Source organism: Vulpes lagopus, chromosome 3 (assembly GCF_018345385.1).
Source record: "Vulpes lagopus strain Blue_001 chromosome 3, ASM1834538v1, whole genome shotgun sequence".
NCBI lineage: Eukaryota > Metazoa > Chordata > Mammalia > Carnivora > Canidae > Vulpes > Vulpes lagopus.
The window spans coordinates 85,481,252-85,506,668 of record NC_054826.1 but is presented as its reverse complement, the minus strand read 5'-3'; the positions used below and the strand labels follow the sequence as shown (position 1 = coordinate 85,506,668).

Sequence of the window (25,417 nt, the reverse complement as noted above, 5' to 3'; positions counted from 1 at the left end):
AACGAGAGAAATGAAGAGTCAGAGGAAACAAAGATGGGAGGCAATCAGCAGTGGGGTCAGATGCAGAAGTCAGGTCCATGCAATCCTCCACCCAGGCCTGAACTCCAAGCTTCCCTGCAGCCAATGCAAGGAGGAAAACAATGTGATTCAGCATCTTACCCCTAACAATTAAAAACCCAAAACTCAGAAAATTTCCTCTCTCTTTGAGCAATGTGACTTCCTTTTGAATTCTCCACTATTCACAAAAGAATAACTGAAAAAGACACTGAGCAGTTATTGGCTTTAAAGCATTTAAAAAATGAGAGCTAGAATGGTGCTTTTGAGAAGTTGTGCAGCTAACAGGGCCAGATTTCCATTCAAGTCATTTCTAGCTTGTGATACAAGCACATCTTGTCTCTAGCATTAGAGATATGAGAATATTTCATTTTCTATCCTCTCAGAGCTACAAGTTAAAAAGGGAACTCCAGGCGTATTTCCAGGAACACGTGATGCCAAGTCTATATAGCCCTTTCAGCTTCTCCCAGGATCTGTCAGTCACCCATAAGGCTCATTGCAAGAATCCTGGGAGTACTGTTCTAATTCTATCATGTCACCACAGGCCACTGAGATCTGGAAAAGCCAGGGAATAACAGTATTCTTTCATGACAACTTGGAAGTCCTGAGTCGCCATTTACTCAAAGAACAATTAGCAAAGGGAAAAAACAGAACACGGCTACACTCCCAATAGGTCTGTAGCAGGTAAGAATAAGAGCTCAGAGGGCTTCTAAGACATCTGAACTCTCATTGCCTTCCAGCAAAGCTGACTCTCCCAGGGTGAGAAGGTTTTCTTAGATACAAAAAGCACTAACTGTAAATAAAGAGACTGATAAAACAGACTTTATGAAAATTAAAAACTTTGTGACCCAAAAATACAACTAAGACAGCAAAAAGCAAGCCATGATGGAAGAATCTATTTGCAATATGTATTTCTAATGAAAGGGCTTGCGTCCAATATAAAGATATATATCTATATATGTACATAGATAGATCATTTATAAATAAATCAGTCATGAAAAAAGTGGCAGAATACTCAATTAAAAAAAGACCTAGAAAGCATATCCAAGTGGTCAACATATGCATGAAAAGGTACTCAACATTGTTAGTCAGCAGAGAAGTCCAAATGAAAACCATACCAAGATACTGTTATGTACATACTAAAATTTAGGATAAAATTGAAAAGGGTGTGGAATAACTGGAACTCTCATGATTGCTAGTGGGAGTGTAAATTAATACACTCACCTTGGAAAACTACCCTGCAACATCTAATGTTGATGATCGTACCACAGGACCCAGCAAGTCTCCTTCAGTGCACGAATAAGAACACAGCAGCATTCTATGAAAAAGCCCCAAACTGGAAAAACCCAATGTCCCCCAACAGTAGCATGGGTAGTAAAGGCTTAGTATACTATACCACAGAATATTCTATATACCACAGTATAAAAACAACTACTATAACCACCAGTCTGGGCCTCACAGGCATAATGGTGCACAAAATTAGCTGGACATGTGAAGAATACACACAACAGGATTCCATTTGTATGAAGCTAAAATGCAGGCAAAACCAACCTATGGTGATAGGAGACAGAACAGTGGTTTTGTTGTTGTGAAGGATGACTAGGTGGAGGAACCTAGCAAAGTGCCCAGAGTGCTATTAATGTTCTATTTCTTTATCTAGAGGTGTTTATGGAGGGCATCCATTTTTGTAAAACTTTATCAAGTTGTAGATCTCTGATTTGTGTATTCTTCTGCATGACTGTTATATTTCAGTAAAAGGGCTTAGCTAATCAAGAGGGCTTGATTAAGCAGGATTAAATGAGGCCTCACCCACCGTCACTACTTTAAAATGGAGTCAGAATAGGGAGTTCTACACTGATGTTCTCAGAGATTGCACAGAAATCTCCCACAATGGAGAAGGGAATGGATATCTGGAAGCACTGTGACTGGCTTTTATTTTCCAAATAATTTCCCAAAAATTAAAATAGGCATGAAGAGAGAACAGAACGAGAAAAGGCAGAGCTCCTATGGAATTAAGGCAACTGGAGTGCTGATGGAACTTCACATGGTCTTGTGACCCGGATTTCCACCTTTGGGGAGGATCACATCGCCATTTCCCAGACCCTGAGAAAAGTTTTCCAACAGCATGGAGACACAGTTGGGTGACTTCTGAACTGCTTAATCCTAACTTGATATATCAGATTGTAACTGCTAGGAGGATTTGTGGCTAATTTTGCATATACTATATCTTGGAAAGTTAGTTATGTTGCTTCTGAATGTTTTTTTAATAAACCCTCTTTAATCTGGTGGCTCTTACTTGGTAAGAGATATAACAGGAAGGACTCTTGTGATGTTCCAATTTGCATGTGGTTTTCTGACAATGAACTTCTCAGTATAGGGCCCTCCCTTATAAAATGGTTTATTCTGAAACCAGCATCACATCTGTTTATTCTGTTTTAACAACCTTGATCTTAAAAGGTATTTCATCCTCACAATAGTCTGTAAATTTCTGTAAATTCTCATTATCATTATCTTTACAAAGCTGATGAATATTCACATTAAAATCTCAATTACCCAAGACCCTGCTCACTTATACACCAGTTATCAATCCTTGGTCATGTCCCTGGAAAATAATCTGCTCCACGTCCTAGTGAATAAGTCCTTGGTGAAAAACAAATTCAGTTTTCTGAGGTGAGCAACAATCACCACAGTAGTGAGTCCTTCAAGCATGAAAAGCATACTTTCTTTTCATTTAGTGAATAAATGACACATAACACTACTACTACTTGTGAAAATAATCCATTCAGATTACAAATGGGATGATGGTTAATTTCATGTGTCAATTTGGCCATACCATGGGATCTAGTTTTTGGTCATAAATCAATCTAGATGTTTCTGTGAGGATATTTTTTTAGATGTGATTAACATTTAATTTAAATCAGTAGACTCTGAGTGAAGCAGATTATTCTTCATAGCGTAGGTGGGCCTTGTCAAATCAGTTGAAGACCTTCAGAGCAAAGCCTGAGGGGCCCTAGGAAGGATCCTGCCTCCAGACAGCCTTCGGAATCAAAACTGCAATGTCAGCTCCTACCTGGTCTCCAGCCTGCTGAGCTTCCCTGCGGATTTTAGTCTTATCAGACCCTAAAATGGCATGTGCCAACTCCTTTAAATAAATCTCTCTGTATACATAATACATAGCATATAGTAATAATATAACATAAGGTGATATATATATATAATGTACATAAAATAAATATATATACACACATCCTATTGATTCTGTTTCTGTGGAAAACCTGATTAATACGAATGGCTTAATGTGCAGTTGTTACTAGTGTGAAAGGAACTTTGGAATATCTTTGACTGGATTTCTATTGTATTCTTGTATCAAAAAAAAAAATACAGTGTGTTCTTGTAGGATCATTGAGTTCAGTGTTCCACCTGGCCTTATTCCCTCTGCCAAAGTAAGTGATATGGGATAAAAGACATGTCAGAAAAAATCTAGTAGTACTCATAATTCACGTATTTCTCACCAAATATCATTACAATTATAATCCCAGGAAAAATCAAACTGAATAATGGTCATGTGACCAACTTAGAACTTTCTCCTCTTGAAATTGCTTACCCCAAAGTTTCTCAAAAGGTTCCCCTTTCAAAACCAACTCCCCAAGGTCATCCTTTGGTTCATTCTTGCTAGGTTGGCCTTGTGCCTGAACTATTACAAAGCTGGAGTTTCTTCAAGGAAACCTGTAATTAGTCAATCAGACACCTGCTTCCAGACAGAGAATGGGCTAACATTCCAGAAACATATTTGTGTCAAAAAATACACCTTCCCCACTTGGTTTGATTTCAAGAGGAGTGTTTCTCAGAAATCTCAGGAACCGAATGGGAGGCACGCTGGCTCTTGTCCAGGTGAAGACTGAAAGCTTATACGCTTATATATAAGGAGCCATAGTGCCAAGCATAAAAAACAAACAAAAAAACAAAAACAAAAACAAAAAAAACAGGTTTTATCACTGTTTTTAAACACTGGCATTTAAATGAATTTAAAGGAAAGCAAAAAGTTTGTTAGCATGACTTACCTTGATGTGGTGGCTCCTCCAATCAGCAGTGGAATCTTTATAGCCAGTCTCTCCATTTCCTTGGCAACAAAAATCATTTCATCCAGGGAAGGAGTGATAAGTCCTGATAGGCCAATTATATCTATTATTTCAAAAAAGAGAAAAAGGACAGTGAGAAGGAGGATGAGAGAAAAAGCAGAAAAATATGCAGGACTCATTTTAAAACCTTTGCAATGAAGACCCTAAGATTCTCAGATGAATTCCCAATTTCCAATTCTAAGATATCTTTTCTGGGGAGTTTCAATTTATTTGTTTACTTTTGGTAGTAAACATGATTTGTAACTTAACGTTACAATCATGTACTTGCCACACTCTGGGGAAGCCATGCAAATAAAATACATTGTTCATGATTTCCCAGATTTGCACGTTACAGTGTCTGAAGAAACATAAAAATGACACACAGGGAAAAATCTAATAAGACCCTATAAAAAAGAAGCCTGTTCCCATTCCCCACCTTCAGAGCTACAAGGAGTCTCATGGTCACCCAGTCACCAATTCAACTCCCACTCTAAGTGATGATGATAGCAGCTGCCATGCAGGAGCTGGCACCTGACTGAATGCCCCACCAACCCCACATGGGCTAGGGATCACCATTTATAGACACACAAACACTGGGGGTAAGGACATCCAGTGGAATTCCCAGAAGCAAAGGTGCACAGTACCTGCTTTGTGGTCAAGAGCAGCTTTCAGAATCTTATCACAGGGAGTCATGACTCCTAAGTCAATAACTCTGAGGTACAGAAACGAGATGGAAAGGAATTAATGTCTCTCATCAGAGACAAAGGAAAAATGAACATTTTTACTTGGCCACCAAATACTCTTCTAATGTAAACTGGAATCACAGGGACATGCTCACTAAGTATCGACAATCATCACAATCACTTATTAAGTACTTAGCATATTTGCCAGGTGCTATGGTAAGATTTTAAAGCAGCTTTTTAAAAAAGATTTTATTTATTTATTCATGAGATACACACACACACAGAGAGAGAGAGGCAGAGACACAGGCAGAGACACAGGCAGAGGGACAAGCAGGCTCCACGCAGAGAGCCAGACATGGGACTAGATCCTGGGTCTCCAGGATCAGGCCCTGGGCTGAAGGTGGTGCTAAACTGCTGAGCCACCCAGGCTGCCCTTAAAGCAGCTTTATTAATATAATATTCACATAGCCTAAAATTCACCCAAAGTACACAATTCAATCATTTTTGGCATAAGATGTTACTATTTTTTTCAGCTCTGATAAAATATATAAGATATCATCTGCCCTATGAACCAGTAAGTCTCCAGTCCAGTGGCCCTAATTACAGTCACAATGTTGTACAACCATCACCACTATGTATTTTCAATACTCGGCTGTCACCCCAAACGGAAACTCGAATCATTCAGCAACAATTCTCCTTTCTCCCCAGCTCCTACTTTCTATCTCTGTGAATTTGTCTATTCTAGCCCTTTACATAGGCGGAATCATACGTAATTTGTCCCTTGATATCTGGTTTATTCCACTTGGCATAATGGGCACAACACATTTTATCTGTCAATGGACACTGAGGCCATTTCCCCTGTGCTAAGCTTTTTGCATAAACAATCTCATTTAGCCTTAAAAGTAGCTCTAAGATGCCAAGCACCACTACAGGCCCCATTTCACTGAAGAAGGACCCAGAGAAGTTAAGCAACTTGTCTAGTTATGCAACTAATTAGTAGTAGATTTGGGATAAGAAACAGGACTTGACACCAAAACCCATTCTCTTGGCCATTTAGGCCAATAAAAATGCTAGGCAAGTTCACTCAATAAATGTATTTGACCAGTAGAGGTTACCTGGAAGCCAATGCAAAGGATAATCAATCAGTTCCTGCACATGGAAAGCTGATGATATGATAGTCTGGTTACTGAGTCACAGGAGAGGGAGACAGAACCTGAGGGAGACAGGGTGAGAGACTCAAAGGAAAAACTAACTCGGGAGTTGGGGGGCTACACACAGGATGGACAGCAGGCAGCGAGCAGAGAATGTGGGGGTCTGCTCTGAGGGAACAGAGTAACAGCGGAGGGGTTCCAACTCACAGAGGAGGCAGCTTTCCCAACTCAGAGAATTCCTGCCCTGGACAGCACTTCACACCCATCGATTGGGTCGATCATTTTTACAACTTAATTTTATCATGAGTATACATCTCATAGCATAAACTTTCACTTCTTTCATAATGTCATTAAAATAGGCAAAATAATTTTAAATTAAAAAAAAAATCAATGCTTAAGAACCACGATTTGACACAGTTATAATCTGGTAATAGTGGATGTGGGACAGGAAGGAGCTTTGCTTCTTGCTATGTATCTTTTCATGCTGACTTTTTTAGCTTGCTCCTGGGTTACTTAGGAATTTAAAAAAAAAATCAAAAAACAAAAAAACTAGCACATACAGATACACATACACATACAGGCAGACAATTCCAAATTGATAGCTGTGTTCAGCGTGTTAGCACTAACCTGGTAGAATGAATGTGCAGGATTTAAAGATGGCAGGTTACAACCACCTTTTTTTTTTTTTTTTAGCATATTGAAAAAGTCTGGTAATTGGATCTTTTGTTAAACTATTACTAAACACAGACTGTTACATATAAAACTAAGCAAAATAGTATGTGGCCTTTACTTTTATTACTTATTTAAGTTAAGCAGTATATTGCCTTTAAATCAAGACAAAAAGGCACAATTTCTAAGCTAACTATATCCAACATTGTATGTATTTTAAAAATTCAACTAAAAATCGTCAATATGATAGTTGGGAATCAAGTTGCTCTCATTTCTTTGTCTTGTTTTAAGCAATGTGTCTTTCAGGAACACCTTATGCATGCTTGCTTTGAGGGCAGCAAGGAGACCGTGTGGCTGGAGAGAAATAGGAGAAGGAGCAAAGGGCAGGGAGAGAGGGAGGAGAGGCATCTTAATGGTAACAAACTAGTCCAATTTTCAAAACACTAAGTCTGAGATTCCTTTCTTTCTTTTTTTTTAAAGAGAGAGAGCGATTGGAGGTGGGGGCAGAAGAGAAAGAGAAAGAAGTTTTAGCAAGCTCCACATTGCCCCGTGCAGAGCTTGATGCAGGGCTTGACCCCATGACCCTGAGATCATGACCAGAGCAGAAGTCAAGAGTTGGCCACTCAGCCAGCTGAGCCACCCAGGTGCCCCCTGGGTTTGAGATTTCTTTTTGATATCCAAATGGAGCTTGAAGCATCCCAGGAGGGTGACACCCGAGCCGAATTTTGAAAGAGTAAGTAGGTATTAGCTAGATGAAAGATGAGACAAGCATGGAAGGTGCAGAATGAGGAGCCAGCTGGCCCCATGGAACTTAAGCTGGAGGGGATGGCATGGGTTACAAACCCACCTCCACTGTCCACAGCTGCAGTATGCTTCTCCCTTCCCCTGCATTCGTCCCTCATCTTCACCCCACATCCTGTCTCCCCTACACCTCCATTCCCTACTCCCCTAGGTTCTCTGCTTCATCCAGACCTACCTGCCCCATGTCTGCAGACCTTTTCTTACACAATTCTTACATTATGTCACATAAGATACGAGAAAATAAAAATTAGTGTTATGGGAAAATGCTGATTTTAAATCATCTTTCTAAATTATGTAGAATCGCTGTGCATGTAAGCATTTCATTTGGGCTTTTAAGTCAGGAAAAAAATGTAAGCTGCGCTAGCTGCTTTAGCAAAGGCATCCAATACTGCCTAAGAATACATCCAATTAAAAAAATACTGTAATAGATAAAGTCCCTCTTACTCTCTGGAAGAATTAAAAAGGAAAAACCAGAGCCCTGCACCCACTCAGGGTGCGTCATATCTGCTGTCTTTGGAAATGAACTGAACAAAGACGGCATTTTGTTCCTGATCCTGCAATTCACATGTGCTACCACCAGATGGCAGGACCCTACCGCTCTGCAGTCCCCATGGCCTGTTTCCAACCTGTGGTTAAGCCGTGCTAATAGGGTCTTTTTAAATAAATATTAATGAATTAATTAATTCTGGAAAGTCCCCCTTTCAAATATTACAAGTTCGGCAGAGGAACTTGATATTTTTCCAAAGAAGACATAAAGGACCAACATGTGTATGAGAAGATGCTCAGCTTCACAAATCATTGGGGACAGGCCAATCCAACCCATAATGAGAGACCACCTTAAATCTGTTAGAATGGCTGTTATTAAGAAGACACCGCAACAAAAGAAAAAAAAAAAACCACACACACAAAAAAAACAAGGTAACTCTGAAAAACTACAATGGCATTAGCTAAAACAACACGTAATAATACTGCAATATGTAAGTGTATCAAGTCAATACATTGTACACCTTAAACTTACACAATGTTATACGTCAATTATATTTCAATAAAGCCATAACACACACACACACACACACACACACACACACACACACCCAAGGTTGAAAGCCCCTGAATAATTACCAAGCGAGCACGTGTGGTGCACAGGACAAAGTGGATTACTGTGCCCTTGATTTAGTACAGTTGAATAACATTATTCAGTTTGAGAGTATTTCATAGCCATATGTTGCTTAGTTCTTACTCATACTACACAGATTAACAACCACTGGTTAAAATATAACCAGGCCTCGGGGATCCCTGGGTGGCTCAGCGGTTTGGCGGCCCCTGCCTTTGGCACCTGTCGGGCTCCCGGCATGGAGCTTGCTCCTCCCTCTGCCTGTGTCTCTGCCTCTCTCTATGTCTATCATAAATAAATAAATAAATAAATAAATAAATAAATAAATAAATAAATAAATAAATCTTTAAAAATATATATAACCAGGCCTCTGTTATTACCTGTTTTACTAGATCCATATTTTTAAAGTACTAGATATAGAATATCCAATTTTAAAATTTCTGTTGACATATCCTACTCTTTCAATTTGTGAGGTGCTAAACAAATGTTGGGTATTAGTAAACTCTCAGTGGACACATCCCTTAGTTCTATCTAAATTCTCAAACATACACATTCCATTATAACACAGAATCTAATGTGTCATCCCCATGAAAATGTTCTTTGTGTAGACAGGACTATCATCCTTACTCCTCTTTACTTCCTTTTCCTTCACAAAGAAAAAAAGTTCTTACCATTTTATGAGATTTTCCTGCATCAATGACAAAGAACCAGGAACTAGAAAGCTGCATTAGGATTTGGTCCTGAGTGGTTTGCTAGACTCACTCACTAGCTGGGTGGTTCACTCCAGATCCAGCCTAGAGCCCTGACAGTCAGTGAAAGTATACATTTAACTAGGTAAGGTAGATGTTTGGGGCACTTGTCTACTAGTGTATACCATAAAATTATACTGACCAAGGGGCCACATGTTAGGGACCCACAAGATCCAAAAGTGTGTCCAAGTGACAGAAAAAGTTTTGCACATTCACTTCGTTTTTATAAAAGGAATAATTACAGTTTGAGCAGAAGATAGTTCTCCAGTTAGACTTAGGAGCAAAGGTAAGCTGACTTTCAGTGCACAAGACAGAGGATGTGGATGTGCTGGAGGCAAGCCTCAAGTCTTATAAGCAGGCTTTCACAGATGCTGACATGCAGCTCTAGTGGCACCCTAGAGAAAGGCCACCATTCTTCTCAGCCTTTCACAATGTCTTTACTGGAGAGAGAAAACATTCCTAGTGTGGCTCTCTTGGCTACTCATCCATTTCTCAAAACAAAATTATGAACAGATGACAATAAGGTCTCAAGAACTGCTTTAGGAAGTTTACCTACAAAATGCTTTTTCAACAGTTTCCATCTCATGATGACAGCTGATTCTATACTTGGCCATTTAGCCTTATAGATAGCAAATTCCTTGAAATCTTGAGAAAAGTCAACTAAGCCATTTTGGTGTCACCAGTACAATGTGTGGTATGTGGCAGATAGTCTATGAACATTTACGAGTTGAATTCAATTTTACCCAATGGTAATGAATGTAAACAGAAACCAATGACATTGATTTGAAAAGAGGAGAGAGAGCAGGGATGTCTTGTAGATTCCAGGAAGCAAACATCTTATCCAAATACTTACTCTGTGGTGAAACCTCATTACAACAACCTCCACTGTATCTCCAATATACTTATCGTTTAAAAAATAATAAATACACTCCAAGAACAATATTCCTCATTTCCAGGACTAGAAGAGAGTGCTAAGTGTTTTGACAGTGAGTATGCATCAAGTAGAAGCATCTGTGAAGACAGTCAGGGGCAAAAAGGCATCATCCTGATCCCACACCATCTCCAGCCTTCCTGAGGGCTTCCTGGTTGCATCTTATTGGCCTTGAATGAAGAGATGGTTCACCAAGTTGAGAGTAGGGAGGGACTTGGAGGGTGGTTGTCACAGGGAGGCAAGGGTACACCTGTGAGGGACACAGATGCAGTGCAGCCATGGCTCCTTGCTTCATGGAGAAAACAGCACACTGTAAAGAAGTCCAGGACTCAAAGGGATGGGTGGTTGGACATGGACCAGAGAAGACATTAGTTGTATGAGGCTTCTGATCATAAAGAACGTGTTGAAATCTGGGCAAAACATACACTCACTATAGGTCATCAGCTGTCACATGGAAATAACAGTGCTGAATATTCACTATAATAAGACATATCAGCAAGCTATTTCACTTCTATATGCCTTCTGAAATCTAGCTTCATCATTTCCAAGAGGGATGTGTGGTCTTGTTGTAAGCAGAGAAAAAAGAGAGAATTGTACAGTCAAAGCCTCCTTTTAAAACCCCATTTAGCCGAAGTCTTATGAGAGCTCAGTTACAAAACATAGCAGTTTACTGGGAAGAAAAAGAGAATATGCTCCACACCACAGGCAGGAGCCCAATGTTCTAGTTATCAGAGCTGTGGCCCAAGGTCAATTCTCAAGAAGCTTTTTAATTGTTCTGATGCTACTGGAATAGTTTTGATATTGCTCTTTCTGTCCTTACCAAACAGATCACACAGATTAATTACTAACTTCCTTGATTTGAAAAGTTGTGTTCAATGCAGAAAATGAAAAAACAAAACAAAACAAAACAAAACACACACACACACACACACACACACACACACAAAGTCAGGAGACAAATTAAAAATAACCTACAATATCCAAGGCCATACCCTACCTCTCCTAACCAATAAGGAATCATCCTGTTGAGGCTTGTATTTTTAAATAAGAAAGCGGTTGAAAGAGATGGGTCTTGACTTACCTGAAATTATTGCAGCCAAGGACAACACCAACTATGTTCTTGCCTATATCGTGCACATCACCTTTCACAGTGGCCAGCACAATGGTGCCCTGGTATGGGTCCTGGAGAGTAAGCCAAGCAGCTGAGCATTGCTGTGGTCACTTAGAGCAAGTCACCTAATTCTCGGGAGCCAGACACGGGTCAGCACAGAAAGCACTTCCATATAACTAAGACAACTCACAAACAGACCCAGAACCCACGTCATGTACTCTGCAAGTAGAAAGCTGTAAGCTCGAGCAGTTTGAAGGAGGCCTGGCTAGTTGGTTAGCTCAGGGAGCTTCAACCAGGGGTTTCATCAAAACAGTCCCATAGCTGAAGAACTTATCCTTAACTCCAAAAACACTGTCTGACAAATTTTTACTGTGAGCAGTGAGAGGAGAGAAGGAGCGGAAGGAGAAGCTGGTGCGTGCATACCTCCCATCAGGATCTGAGCCATCATCTCAACAGCCCAGTGCAGGGGCATTTAATTATATTTTGTTTCTTCAATACCATTGTTCTATGCGCTGTCAGCACCCCTTCCCCCAAGTAAATAAATTAATTAATTGATTAATTAACTTTTAAAAAGAAAAAGATAAAAGAAAAGAAAAAAGCATGCCAGGCAAGTGGGATTCTATGTCTGTTGGAGCCATTCGCAAACTCGTATCAGTATAAGAATTCAGAATTCTACAGGCCAAAGTTGGCTGAGCTCCACCAGGAACAAAACAAGGTCAAAGCGTAATGACTGACTCTGGCAGTATAGCTAACAGGAATTAAATTGGATCCAGAGGCAGTGCCAAGGACATTACCAGTATACAGAAAAGAGTCAGGGAAGTGGTGTTCCAAAGCCAAACATCACTCAATTACTCAAGGCTAGGGACTGAACTCTAGGGCTAGTGTGTAGCATGGTATTTTGCACTTAGTAGGAGCTCTGTAAATGGTCAGTAGATGAATGAACGAGCTGGTTTTGATCTGAAATCGTAGGCTCTGTCTGAAAAACTACGTTCATATTAAAAATTCATAAAGCTACAACTTGATGGAAAAATCCCAGGGTATTTGGATACTTGATAAAAGAGATCGTTGCTCTATTTTATCTTCAATGACAAGATTGCCAAGCCTCATGGTGCCTACCCCTCCTAATAAGTCTTTGAGGCCAGTAACTCATAGGGCCCAGAAGCCTAGGACAAAATGACTTGCCTCTTCTTCCATTGTGCCAGCATGCATCTTATTTTTTTCTCTTTCTTCTTCCATGAAAGGAATAAGGTGGCCAACAGCCTTCTTCATGACTCGAGCTGATTTTATAACCTAGGAAAGACACACAGAGTCAGGTATCTACTTGATCTTGGATGGTTGTCAATGCCCACTTGTGAAGTTTAGCACAAATTAAGAATGCAAGCTTTGACCTCAGATCAGCCACCCTGGAATCCACTTTTGACAGCAAACAAAACAAAGAACAAGTTCCTTGTGGGGATAGACAGTGAATGAGGTATAGCGGAAGGAAAATGAGTCTAGGAACTGCATGTTATGATTTCTGTGTTCTGAAGTATCATCTACATGATACTTTTTCTCAGCCTAGAAGGCCATCTATCATTTCTTCAAGTTCTAGGCATCCTCTTCCACTAGGAGTCCTTCTCAGCCTCCTCTCCTCAATCTACTTTTTTTTTTTTTTTTAACATTTTTATTTAAGGGGAACCCTCTTGCACTGCCAGTGGGAATGCAAACTAGTACAGCCACTCAAGTGTGGAGGTTCCTCAAGAAGTTAAAAATAGAGCTACCCTATGACCCAGCAATTGCACTACTGAGTATTAACCCCCAAAGAAACAAATGCAATGAAATGCCAGGACACCTGCATCCCAACGTTCACAGCAGCAATGTCCACAATAGTCAAACTGTGGAAGGAGCCTCAATGTCCTTCGACAGATGAATGGATAAAGAAGATGTGGTCTATATATACAATGGAATATTCCTCAGCCATCAGAAAGGATGAATACCCACCATTTGCTTCAACGTGGATAGAACTGGAGGGTATTATGCTAAGTGAAAGAAGTCAATTGGAGAAGAACAATCATCATATGGTTTCACTCATACATAGAATATAAGAAATAGTGAAGGGATTATAAGGGGAACTGAGTGGGAAAAATTAGAGAGGGAGACAAACCATGAGAGATTCCTGACTCTGGGAAACAAAGGGTTGTAGAAGGGGAGGTTGGCGGGGGGTTGGGGCGACTGGGTGACAGGCACTGAGGAGGGCACTTGATGGGATGAGCACTGAGTGTTATACTATATGTTGGCAAATTGAATTTAAATAAAATAAAATTATAAAGATTTTTATTTATTTATGAGAGAGAGAGAGAGGCAGAGGCACAGGCAGAGGGAGAGGCAGGCTCCCTGTGGGGAGCCTGATGTGGGACTCGATCCCAGGACCCCAGGATCACGACCTGAGCCAAAGGCAGACACTCAACCACTGAGCCACCCAGGTGCCCCTCTTGATCCACTTCTTGTTTGTTTGTTTTTTCATAAAGGAATTTATTTTTGTTTTTTTATTATTTATTTATGAGAAACAGAGAGACAGAGAGAGAGAGAGAGGCGGAGACACAGGCAAAGGGAGAAGCAGGCTCCATGCAGGGAGCCTGATGTGGGACTCAATCCCTGGACTCCAGGATCATGCCCTGGGCTAAAGGTGGTGCTAAACCACTGGGCCACCCAGGGATCCCCTCTTGATCCACTTCTAATGAAGGTTTGTGCTTAAGCAAAAATAGAGCCTTTTACAAAATTCGTCAATAAATGCTAAAATTCACAACTGGAAGTCCAGTGGGAAACAGGATATTTGTGCTGCCTCCAAGTTTCTCCTTATAAGTAAATACATGGCACGGAAACCTAGTAGACATCATAACCAAGTGATCAAAGTCCACAGAACCAGCAATGAGATACAGCAGCATTACAAGCCTCCTGATATGACCCACTGGGGATGGCACAGCCTCACTCTCACTCTTATTCTTGCCAAAAATGAGTAAACATCAGACAAACTCAAACCAAGGGATGGTCTACGTAACAGGCACACTACTGAGGAAGGCAGGATAAAAGCAATGTGGGATCCTGGGATAAAAAGAAAACAGGGGTACCTGGGTGGCTCAGTGGTTATGCGTCTGCCTTTGGCTCAGGTCGTGATCCTGGGGTCCTGGGATTGAGTCCTGTGTCAGGCTCCCCACAGAGAGCTTGCTTCTTCCTCTGCCTATGTCTCTGCCTCTCTCTGTGTGTCTCTCATGAATAAATAAATAAAATCTTATTTAAAAAAAAGAAAAAAGAAAAAAGATGGTCCTTCCAGACACTCCTCCTAAATACATTTAGAGAAAGAATGACCTAATCTCACTGTCTATGAGCTCTTACCAAAAGCAACACTTAAGAAATATACCTTAAGTTACTATTTATTAAAATACAAAGTCTTTTTTTTTTGGTTGTTAAAACTGCACCCAACACCCAACCTGATCTTTTGCCAACCTGAGGCAGAAACATTTTTCCAGCTCCAAAAAGGTCACCAACAACTTTCATGCCATTCATCAGAGGCCCTTCAATGATATTCAGAGGCCGGGGATATTTTTCCTGGTTTAACCTGGCTTCCTCAGTGTCCTCAATAATATGTTTTTCAATACCCTAGTAAAAAAAAGGTTAGGGAAAAAGAGTCACATTAACGACTGACTTAAGTCCAAATAGCCAATAAAGAATGAATCATGAAAACGCTTAAGAGTATAGGTTTTAGATTCAGACTGCATGGGTTCAAATCCTAGCTTCTATCACTAATCTAAGCAATTTATCAAGTCTCAGTTTCCTAAATTAAAAAGTCACATAGTACCTGCTTCAGGTGGTTATTGTGAGGATTGAATGAAATACCCTATGTAAAGTGCCTAGCTGGCTGTAGTAATATAACATAAGCACTCCATAAAAGTACTCAGTAAAAGTGAGTTACCAGTGACAGAAGGAATGCTAGCAGTAAGTAAAGTTCAAATTCATCATAAAATACGCTTTGCATCCTAGGGGTTTCACAGAGTATATGTTACTAAAGATATCTGTGCAATCAGCATGTTTTGTTACTGTAAAGTACACTCTAGGGCTGTGGGAAGAATGACAATGGGCAGGACCCTTAAGTGAAGTTCAAATCCATGAAGCCTCTGAGGACTTTTCCAGCATTCAATGACCAAGCCCTAATCCTCCATGTCCCCAGTTCACCAACCCTTGGATGTGGCTGGCTGATTCCATAACTTCAAATATGTGAATCTCAAAAGTTTCAAGAAGTTAAATGTGAAATTTGAGAGCCAAAAAAAAAAAAAAAAAAAAAAATCCTCTAAAATTCTCAGACAACAAATGAGGACACTGAAGCTACGAGATTATGTTGCCTAAAATTCCAATTGTCAGCAGAAGAACCAGGACTTGTCTGTTGATCAAAAGACAGCAACTTGGTCTAGGAGAGCGTTTCTCAACCTTGGCACCATGGACACATTGGGCTGAGTAATTTTCATGTGGGGCCGATCCCGTGAATTATATACAGGATGTTCACAGCATTCCTGTCCACTGGATGCCAGGAACACCTCCCCACCCCCTATCGTGACAACCGAAAGTATCTCTAGCCACTGCCAATGGTGCTGGAGGTGGGGTGGGGGCCAGGGGCACATTCACTCAGGGGTGCTCTAGGGAATCACCCCTCTAGCACAACACAAGGCAAGCATGAGGTGCCTCCAGACCTCCGGTTCACCTCCCTCAGCACTCCCACAACTCACCTTCACGAGGGCGTACTCAAGGCGCTCTTCAATGGGGCCATTCCTCCACTCATCAGTCTGGATGACTTTCTTCCCTCCTTTGCCGTGAGTCTGAGTTGAAATTAGGACAGACAGATAGGTACAATGGGCCCTTATTGAACTACATAGCAGCAAAAAGCTATGCCTTACTTTTCTTGTATACTGCCAGTACCTAGTTGAATATGCAGCATGAATTAAGATCTTAACAAATATTTGCAGGAAGGAGAGACAAGGAGAGGTCTAGGTCTTTCAGGATTTGACCATGTAGCAGAAGGACACAGCAAGATCCTGTTCTTCCTTTTCTAGGAGAAAACAACTTCATGGGGATGCCTGGGTGGCTCAGTGGTTGAGCATCTGCCTTTGGCTCAAGGCATGATCCCAGGGTCCTGGGATAGAGTCCTGCATCAGGCCCTGCAGGGAGCCTGCTTCTCCCTCTGCTTATGTCTCTTTCTCTCTGTGTCTCTCATGAATAAATAAATAAAATCTTAAAAAAAAAAAAAAAACAACTTCAAAGGATTTTCAGGGCAGTTAGAGACGCTATTCCCTACATGTGATGGGCCTCCAGAGCCTTCCACAAGGAGCATCATTACCCACAAAGAGAGGCTGTGGAGGTGCTGAGTCAGACAGCATCTGGGACGTGGATACGCCAAGAGCCACAAGACATAGCCTCTCGAGGACTTCGCCACATCCTAAGGGAGCTGGAGGGGCAAGCCACCAGAGAAAGCACATGCCAGGCGCAAAACATACTAGTGGATGGTCAGACCACTATGTGATACAAACTAGACCGGGAATGTGAGGAACGAGTCATCATCACAAACCAGGATGGAGAAAGACCTGGAATAAACAGACAGATCCAGCAGAGGCACACAAAGTGAAAGAATCGTGGTCCATGAGGTGAACTGCAAGATCTTATCTGCTTTCTCCATGTAAACTGGTGGCATCATTCACCCAAAGCAAAAACCTAAGTAGCATTCTGAAATACTCATTTATTCCTCTTATTCGGTCACTCACCGAGTCCTAATGACTACAGTGTGGCAGAATTTCTCCCTGCCCCGTTTCCACACTTTCCAAGCCACTGCCTATCTCTACAGCCCAAAATCACCCTGGTCTCCAGTGCACCTTCTGTAGCCAGAGAGACCTTCTCCAGCTGCAAATCTGAGCAATCCACCCCCATAGGAAAAAATTCCTAAGTATCCTATTCCTCTCAGGACACATTGCCTCTCTTTTCTGAGGCTGCTCTCCGTGCCATGCAAGGCGCCAACCCAGCCCTCTCTGGAGCTCCATCTTCTGCCAAGCCGAGCAAGTTCAGTATCCCATGCATTTCAGCCCCTTGCACCCTCCACATCCCTTCACCTGACATCCACTTACTCAGCACCGGCTCCAGTGCCAGCCCCCATCTAGATGGAAAATGTCCCTGCCCTGGCAGGGACCACTGCCCGGCACTCCAGGCTGGCTAACTCCCACTTAGCTTTGAGGTCTCCCCTGACCTGCGCCTTCTGGGAAGCCTTCCCCAACCACCTCTACTTCTGGGTTCTGCATTCTCACAGCATCCTGCACCTGCCCTATCCCAGCGTGGACTGTGCTAGGTCACAACTGCCTCCAGTATTTCTGTATGTCTCATCCAACTGTAGGCTCCATGGGGACACATCTCTCTTACTGCTTAGATCCTCTATGGTCAGTGAAGTGCACAGCACAGAACAAGAGTTCAGTAAATATTAGCTGAGTGATTTAATGCTGAACAAAGCCAGATTTTCCGGAGCAATGTTTCAGCAGGATAAGAGAGGCCAAATCAGAGAGCACCAGAAATCCATGCTATCCAGTTTGGATTTAACCTTCCAGGCAGTTGTGGGGTCCGAGGAGTGCAGGACAAAATTCAAAGTTCTGAAGCTTCAGAATAATAAAGTAATATTTTTAAGAGCACCCTAGAAGGGGGAGGAGATTTTAATAGTCCACGATAAAGGCCTGGACTACAGTGGTGGTAACAGGGAGGAAAGAAAATCCAAGCATAAAGACATTAAGTGACAAGCAATGTGTTAGAAGAGAGAGAAGGCTGGGAGAACCTCCAGAACTGCATGGCTGGGGTGCTGATGGCAATACTGAGGACACAAGGGCTTCCTTCCCTATCAGGAAAACTAAAGATGGTGAATTTAAAAGGATGATTTGTAGCATTGTTGCCAGTAGCCAGGCACGGAGGCAGCCTAAACGTCCGTTGATGGCTGAACAAATACAGAAAACATGGTATAATACTATCTGACCATAGAGAAGGAAAAAAAAAAAAAAAAAAACTAGAGCTGCATGGCCCTGCAAAAAGAAAACAAGAAAGAGGAAAAGAGACAAGAAAGAGAGGAGAGGGGAGAGGACAGGAGAGGAGAGGAGAGAGGAGAGAGGAGAGGAGAGGAGAGGAGAGGAGAGGAGAGGAGAGGAGAGGAGAGGAGAGGAGAGGAGGAGAGGATTCTTCTGAAGCTCACATTCCTCTCACTCAGTACTTGTGACGCACCACTTGCCCTATAAGCCACAGCATCAGGCCATTTCTACCCGTGGGACAGAGTCTGAGGAGTACAAACAGGGCAAAAGGATCTGGTGTGTTCACAGAAAGATCCCCCAGTGTGCAGGGCCTCTGGGGCATGGAGGGGTCAACATTTATGGGATGATGAACAGTGGCTAACAAGGATCCAGGGAAGGTCAACAAATATTTTTCCAAAGCATAAAAACTATCCCATCTGATGACCCTGTTTCAGAAAATCAATACTTAAAAGGTACATTTTAAAGCAACTATTTTAGGAGTACAACCTTGCATGCTGAGCCCACCTTGCTTTCCAACTAGTCATTCGACAGAAGATTCTCCACGATTTAAGTACAAAATGCTGCAGAGGGGAGACCACACACCAGACACACTGTGGACGCTCACTGAGCACAAAGTCACCAAGCAAACCAACCAGCTACCTGTCCTATGCAGCTGTCTATCCTTGTCTCTGTAGCTACTGCTCTGGAGTATCTTCCTGCTCAGGGGGTCCTCCTGGTGACCTGTGCTTTGTTCCTGGCACACAGAAAAGCTGGACAGGCATCAAGGGGAGTATGGTGTTTGGAAGAAAAGGCAAACAAGACTGTGACCTCCAGGGGCAATGAGGAAGATGAAGGCTAGACAAATGATCAAATAACTTTTTTCCCAGAAAAGCATCAAGAGTATTCTCACAACCCACGGTCATTCAGGGGCCACTGTATTGACAGCAGAGATCCTTCCAGTCCAAATGAGGGAGGCGCGGAGAGAGAGGGAGGGAGGGAAGAACTCTATGGAAATCATATGGTACCATGACACCTGGAACTTTTCATTACCAAAACTAATTTACTTACCACAAGTCAGCCTGTGCCAAGCTAAAATAATTATTTTTTGATAAACCTGTTAACTCCCCCAAAGTGGGATTAGAGAGCTTAGAAAGATCAGAGAAAACTCTTTCCAGCTTTTCAATAATGTATCACACAGGAACCTGGGTGCAGACTTCATTATTTAATAACAAAAAGAGATCATTCCCTTATAAAGAAAAAAAAAAAACAACCCCTCAGCCTTTATTTACCTCTTAATAGCACTGCTTTTTACGTTCCATTTGCACTTGGTACATCCTGAGAAATTGCTACCAAGCTGGCAACTACTGGGACTTATTAAAGTATACCTGTTTTGGTTATTAATTCCCTTAATGGTAACAGAAGTCACCTTTGAACGTAGACAGCCTACTTGACAGAGGGGTCAGTGGCTTGTAATAAGTCCCTGTGGTTACACTAAGAGGGAAGAAATTTCTGGTAATAATGGACTGTTAAGCTCTAGAGATGGCTATTAAGATCTCCCTCAGTGTGGCTGTGCCCCAGGGGCAAAACTTCTTGACATCCCAGCATGACACACAGAAACAAAAACTTGTACACAAATGCTAAAAGTGAACTGACCCAAGAGGATGACTGACATAAAATACACAGTCAATAAAACCTCATGTGAGAATAGTCTGACAAATAAGGAGCTTGAACTTTTCTATGTGAGAGAGGGGAGGAAACAACAAAACAGCACATTATGTGGGTTAAGAACTCTCTACAATGACTTCATGCTTATAGAAGCTGCCACGCCCCTCTTGGCCTTCAACAGAACCCATGTGAGTTATGATTCTACTCAACAGAAGACAGGCAAGGAAGAAACCGGGTAGTGTTCCACACTCAGCGGCCATGCACTCTGTCTAGATGAGCAGAAAAAGCCCTGGAGAGAGGGAGAGAAGTCTAGAGGCTGTTTTGTATTCAGTGAGCCCCAAGAGACAGAAAACGATTACATTTGCAATAGTCAATCCCCAACACATTCTGTCCTAGGTCCACAAGAGAAATCAGAAATATTTTTTTAAAGATTTATTTATTTATTTATGATAGACATAGAGAAAGAGAGAGAGAGAGAGGCAGAGACACAGGAGGAGGGAGAAGCAGGCTCCATGCCAGGAGCTCGATGCGGGACTCGATCCCGGGACTCCAGGATCGCGCCCTGGGCCAAAGGCAGGCGCTAAACCGCTGAGCCACCCAGGGATCCGAGAAATCAGAAATATTTTTAAGGAACTGGAGGGGAGGGTCCTTTGCTCACCACACAGTCTGAACCCCACCAGCTCTGCTGAGGCTATGGTAATTTCAGAAATTTAAATCTCGTCACCCTTAACAAAGCTAATTAATCCTAAACCGTCCTAGCCTTCTTCCAGAATACTCTAGTACTCACACTACAATGGAGCAGGAGAAGTTGACAGTTCTGCTGGAGTTATAATCAGATTGTAACACAGAAAACATTAACAAAGGGACAACATCCTTGGAAGTGTTCTACCACTTTGCCAACATGCTTTGTGAGAAATATGTCTTCCTTTGCCATGGCTCTTTGCAAAAAATCAAAAAGGTTTTTTTGAGGTAAAGATTTCACCTTTCCTTAAACAATTTTAGGAAGCAGCCCCTATGACAGATACTTAATGTACCTAGGACTGCTGGACACTTAGTAAGGGGGAAACAAGGAGCCAGTTTTTGGATTAACTAACACATTCATATGTCTATACATCAAATGTGTACAGACCCCAAGCCTTGAATTGTGAACCTTCCCACGGATGGAACAGATCCGAACACAAACAGGCACACATATGTAAACACATTGCAATGGGTATCAGGTAATAAAAGCCACAAAAGAAAATCCAAAATAGTCTATTTAAAATGAGGTAGAAAATGTTTCTTAAAATGGAAAGATGCTGCCAATATGCTGCTAAACAGGTTACCCAAAAGCATCTAGAATAGAGGTCTATTATTATAAAAATGTATGTGTGTGCACGCACACATGTGTGAGGACAGAATTATTTTGAAAATAAACCAAAATCCGTGACTAGAAAGTCATAAAATCTCAATAGTGGTTAACTTTGGGTGGTAGGATCCTGAGTGATTTTCATTTTCTTCCTCTGCTTATCTATATTTTGTAAATTTTCTAGAATTAATATGTGTTACTTCAGTATGGGACAAGATCAATTTTACATTTTAAAATAAATTTAAAGAAACCTAAATTCAGAATACTGAAGCAGGGTGGCTATGCTCTGCTTCTGCTCCCTCATCTTTAACTAAAACACCTTCTCTTGGACTCTCTGTAGAAATCTTTAGTGATCCAAAGACATGATGAGATACTTGCTCCTACTCTATAGCAAAGGTCTAATAACTGGAAGTGGGTAGTAAGTTCGAAGAGAAAAGCCTTCATCAGAACACTTTTCTCTCTACCTGAGCATAGCGTAGGAGCTTCTCCGTGGCCTCAGGGTCTTTATTCCAGATGAGGTCTTCACAGAGCTGGAGGAGTTCCTTATGGATGTCGTCATAGACGGGGAGGCTTCCGGCATTCACTATCCCCATGTCCATACCAAACTAAGGCAAGAAAAAGGAAAAGAAAAGAGAGAATTTCCAGAGATACTCTGTATCAGAGGTAAGCAAACATTTTTTGTACAAAATATTTCAGGCCGTGGTCTCTATCACAACTTCTCAACTCTTCTACTGTCCTATAAAGGCGACCAGGGACAATATATAAAGCATGGATAAGACGTTCTTCACAGAAATTGGCAGCAGGCCGGAGTTAGTCTGTGGGCCATAGTTGGTCAAGCTCTTCCCCATGTAAAAGGTGCTTTCAAAGGGCAAACAGGTGTTCTACTGTACCTTGATTGCGTGGTAAAGGAAAACACCATGCATTGCTTCTCGAATGGCTTCCATGCCGCGAAAGGAGAAGGACAAGTTGGAAAGACCGCCACTTACTCTGACTCCAGGTAATGTTTCCTGGCAAAAATTTAAAAATGTGAAAAGATCTCCTTATTTTGCCAAAAGCAGCAATCACATCCCTTAAGCTTAACAGAGAAGAGTGGAAAGTAAAAAACATGAATTTCGAAGTAATCCAGAGCTTCCTGTAGGTAGACATAAACCAGAACTTGCCACATTATGGTACTGCAAAAGCACTGCTTCATAGATGGTTTTCCCTTCTAGATCCTACTCTGAGGGGAAAAAAAATTCTGCCTTCCTTGTAGATGTTTACAGTGAACCTGATGAGGCCACAGTAATTGAGAAGTGTGCCATAAAATATCTGCTGAATAAATATCAAAGAAAGAAACACAGACAGTAGCCTGCCATTCACTTGAAGGTTTCCACAGCCTAAATGAAGCAACTCCCTAATTCAGCATGAACTTGACTAATTTTAACAGGACAGAATGAAACTGAGGCTCCCAGCACACCTTATGACAATGTCAAGTATTAGCATGCACGTGGGGCAACAGGAACTCTTACTTACTATTGGTTTAAGTACAAACCAGCTCAAGCACTTAGGCAGATAGCCTGTCCTTCTACTCCTGTGACCCAATCATCCCACTGCTGGGTATATGCTACAAAGAAACTCGTGCGTGTGCACTCAAATTACACATACGAGAATGTTCACAGCAGCACTACTCACACTGTCCTCAAACTAGAAACAAACCAAATGTCTATCAACAGTAGACCAGTTAATTGTGGAAGAGTTACACAATGAAATATTATACATTAATAAAAATGAACAAAGTACAAGCTACGACAACAGAGATAAATCTTTTTAATAAGTTTGGGTAAGCAAAAAAGGCATAAGCATCTTAAGATTCTATTTATATTAAGCATAAAAATAGGAAACACTAAACTGCATTGTTTAGACAATCGATTCCCATTGTTGGTGGCAGTTATGTTGTATAAAGTCACTGTGAATGATGAATTTGGAAATACTGAGAACCCTTTCTCCTAGAGGGAGAAGTAGAGTTTATGTTCCTGTGAACCCCTGGTCACACAATTTTCATCTAGTCCTCAGTATAGAAACTTGTTTTATGTGTGTTTCTGTGTAAAGACATCTTGTTTAATGAATACTATTGATTCACTAACACTGAGTGCACGGCCAACTGGCTCACTACGACTCACGTCTAAACAAAGCTTATGTAATGCCAGCATTTTCTCCGTAAGGCTCATCATAGCCTTCCCGCAACCAGGAACATTAGACAGCTCTTCGGCACTATACTTGGGGGCCATTTAGACAGAGAAATAAATTACCAAGACAAAGGTCAAAAATGTGAAAAATACAGCACTATTACAGACCATGAACTGGACATGTGTTTACAGAGTAAGAGTTGAAACAAGCAGCAAGGCATGTCTTTGTTGACCTCACCGGGGAACATGTGGGTTGCCCCCATCTGGGCCACACGCACCTCTCTGCGCATGGGTATGTCTGTGAGTGATTGCAAAAGCACCAACAGAATTGATTTTGGGGGTCACAAATAAATTTTGGCAAGTAGGTGAATTTGCAAATACACAATCCACGGATAATTCAGATGGACTGTACATAGTGATAAAATTATACAGAAAAGCCACAAAGTGGTATCATAAAACAGGAAAATGGTTGCATCACAAAATTCAGAACTGAGGGTATAAGTCGAAAGGGAGAGTCACAGGAGCGCTGGGCATGTTCTATTTCATGACCTAAGTGAAAGCTATTATGTGCTTCACAATTATATATTATAGTTTATATTTTTCGTATATTTTCTCGAATATGTATGTTCCACTTCATCATGTAAAACATCACATAAAAGAAAAATAATGAAGAGCCCTAAATTTCAGAAAAGTAGTTTAATACCTAACAGTAAACTGTCAACATCCCCAGCCAGTAAACAGATAGGTTAGCTCAAACTACTCACTGGTGCTAGGAGATAAACGTGAGTGATGGCCTGAGTAGAAACAAGAAAATATCTGTACTTACTTTAATGATTTTTGTTGCGTGAATAAAATTAACAGCATACAAGTTGTGCTCTTCCATCCCAGTGCCAATGGTGAGGATATTGGGGTCAAAGATGATGTCATTTGGATTAAAGCCCAGTTTATTCACAAGTAGATGGTAGGCCCGGATGCACACTCTGATTTTTGTGTCTGTTTCTGTCGCCTGGCAAGAGGGGCAAAAGATGCAATTTTAAAAAGAAAATGAAGTGTTATCTATGAAAGCAGAAGCACATTTCACTTCTCGAAATGCACTTAACTATCGATGCTTAGATTTCATAGAAATCCAAATGCCAAGCAGCCTCTCAACATTTATCAAATTATCTCAGGGGAGGAGATGGTTTAAAGTCGCTTTGTGTTTTCATCCACACAACAGCTATACTGCTTCTGTGAAAATTAAAGCTTACACACACACACATACACACACACACGATAAAAACTCAAACATTACTAAGGAACGATTAACAAATAAGCACCCCTCCTGCTCTGATCTGCCTGGACTGCCATCACTCACCACCCAGGCAGCACCACCAAAGGCTTCTTTGACCTTCCAGAATCCACAAAGATTTAGGGATATGTCCCCAGCTTCTTCCCAACCCCCCAAGCACTAGCTAACTAGCGTGTGCCTTAAGTCATAAATATAAATCAGTACTGCTCTTCAAAATATGATGCTAGAAAGCAAAGAACTGACTCCAGCAAGACTCAAACTCCCAGTCACTTCCCCTCACCCTTAGAATCAGGGCCCATTTCAAGAGTTTTATTTCGTACCATTGTCCCTTCCTCTGCCCTCGGCTCCTCTGACAGTCCTTAAACCTGCCCAGTTCATCCCTACCTTAGAGCCCTTTTACTTATTGCTGCCACTGCTCAGAATACAAAACCCTGGGACAGGGCAGTGTGCTTCACCATCACTCACTTCCCTGCCCAGACACCTCTCCCCTGTAAGGCCTTCTCACTCTCCCT

At 41.5% G+C, this 25,417-nt stretch overlaps 1 protein-coding gene across 3 annotated transcripts in view; it reads right to left on the bottom strand.

Moving 5' to 3' along the window:
* MTR (5-methyltetrahydrofolate-homocysteine methyltransferase) overlaps positions 1–25,417 on the bottom strand; it is a 106,330-nt gene that overhangs the window by 22,934 nt on the left and 57,979 nt on the right. For all 3 annotated transcript variants that reach the window (XM_041749065.1, XM_041749066.1, XM_041749067.1), the window contains 9 exons: positions 24,444–24,623; positions 22,343–22,459; positions 21,917–22,057; positions 16,139–16,228; positions 14,865–15,017; positions 12,564–12,671; positions 11,352–11,452; positions 4,817–4,884; positions 4,116–4,236 (listed from right to left, as the gene is read on the bottom strand). In XM_041749065.1, coding sequence (XP_041604999.1) covers positions 4,116–4,236; positions 4,817–4,884; positions 11,352–11,452; positions 12,564–12,671; positions 14,865–15,017; positions 16,139–16,228; positions 21,917–22,057; positions 22,343–22,459; positions 24,444–24,623 — 1,079 coding nt within the window. The remainder of the gene's footprint in view (positions 1–4,115; positions 4,237–4,816; positions 4,885–11,351; positions 11,453–12,563; positions 12,672–14,864; positions 15,018–16,138; positions 16,229–21,916; positions 22,058–22,342; positions 22,460–24,443; positions 24,624–25,417) is intronic.